The sequence below is a fragment of the Malus sylvestris genome, chromosome 15, assembly GCF_916048215.2.
Source record: "Malus sylvestris chromosome 15, drMalSylv7.2, whole genome shotgun sequence".
NCBI lineage: Eukaryota > Viridiplantae > Streptophyta > Magnoliopsida > Rosales > Rosaceae > Malus > Malus sylvestris.
This window is the reverse complement of record NC_062274.1, coordinates 14,564,889-14,566,284: the sequence shown is the minus strand read 5'-3', so window position 1 is coordinate 14,566,284 and position 1,396 is coordinate 14,564,889. Positions and strand designations below refer to the sequence as shown.

The following is a 1,396-nucleotide window of genomic DNA, read 5'->3' as shown; positions in this document are numbered from 1 at the left end:
CCAGTTTGAGCCCCTTTTTGAGTGAAACTGATTACTACCAGAAAAACCTCAATTACCTCTGTTAATAGTTTCATTACCTCCATTAAACCGAGGTCGAGAATTATACCTTTGACCATTGAAGCCCCTATTAGACCTGTTAGAAGGAAATTGATGTGGTATACTGCCTTGAGAAAAATGACCTCTAGTCGGGCCATTACCATTAGATCTTTGTGAGTGTCCCACAAAACCAAAGCCATAAGACTGAAAACCACGCTGAGCTCCAGTATTAGACGACTCCCCTTGGTAGAAATTTCTATTTGCACTAGTTTGAGAACTTCCCCTTGACAAAACATTCCAGCCATGGATAACTATAATGATCCCTGAGATTCTTCGGCAGTTTTCTCTGCACTCAGTAATTGTGCTCAAAATTCTTTGAGAGTAATGGATGACTCCCTTGCCACAATAACAGTCTTAATCATGTTGTACTTTGATGGTAAACCAGCAAACGCTGCTACAATTAAATCATTGTCTGAGACTGTTTCTCCTGCAGCTAGCAACTGATCTTTCAAGCTTTTAAGTTGCAACAGATACTTCTCAATAGATTCAGGACCTTTCTTTATTGTATGCAGCTCAGTTTTAAGATGATTAATCCGTGCTCTCAAAACTGGAGCATATCTATCAATCAGATTAGCCCATGCTTCAGATGCAGTCTTGCTACCAACTACATATTCAATAGCTTCATCGCCAAGAGTGGCAATGAGTAAACTCAGTAGGGCTTTATTAGTTTTAACCCATGCACGATAAGCTTCAGTGATTTCTTTAGTCACTCCTTCCTCCAAAGAGATAACATATTTAGGAGGACACACATTGGTACCATCAAAGTAATCAAACAAGTCGTATCCTTCCAACACGGATCGAAATTGAAACACCCATTTTGCAAAATTATCTTCTTGTAAACGCATAGTAAGCATACCCAACAACCCTTCAATCTTAACCACTGGAGATGTCATTTTGACTGGGAGACAAACAAAGTTTGCAAATACAGAAGCTTAGTGCTTAAAGAGATCTTCAAAATTCACCAAATTTCACAATTTTGGCTTCGTGCCCTAACAATCTTGAACCCCAATTAGCAACCAAATTCAACAAAACAAGCTTCGTGCTCAAACAATTATCCTTTAACTCAAATCTTTAAAACAACCATATAGCTTCAAGTTCCAACCATATACACAGATTATCAAAATTCATCATTCAAGTTTCAACCACACCAATTATCAAGAAAATTTACAGAATGGCTTCGTGCCTCCAATTCACCAATATTTCAATCAATCCAAACAATCTGAAACAAAAATTTTCTTGAACACTACACCAAGAACAAAAATTTCCAACAAAAAAACCTGATGAAAGTCGAGAATCGCAG

The 1,396-nt window shown here is 37.8% G+C and overlaps 1 protein-coding gene across 1 annotated transcript; it reads right to left on the bottom strand.

Annotated features, from left to right (window-relative positions):
- Positions 1–401: 401 nt before the first annotated feature.
- On the bottom strand, positions 402–989 carry LOC126602701 (uncharacterized). Its single transcript, XM_050269599.1, has one exon. It carries the CDS (start codon positions 987–989, stop codon positions 402–404), a length of 588 nt encoding a protein of 195 aa, XP_050125556.1.
- Positions 990–1,396: the final 407 nt, after the last annotated feature.

Bases quoted from the DNA above. Each gene is read 5' to 3' on its own strand.
- LOC126602701 (XM_050269599.1), bottom strand. From the start codon at position 989: ATGACATCTCCAGTGGTTAAGATTGAAGGGTTGTTGGGTATGCTTACT.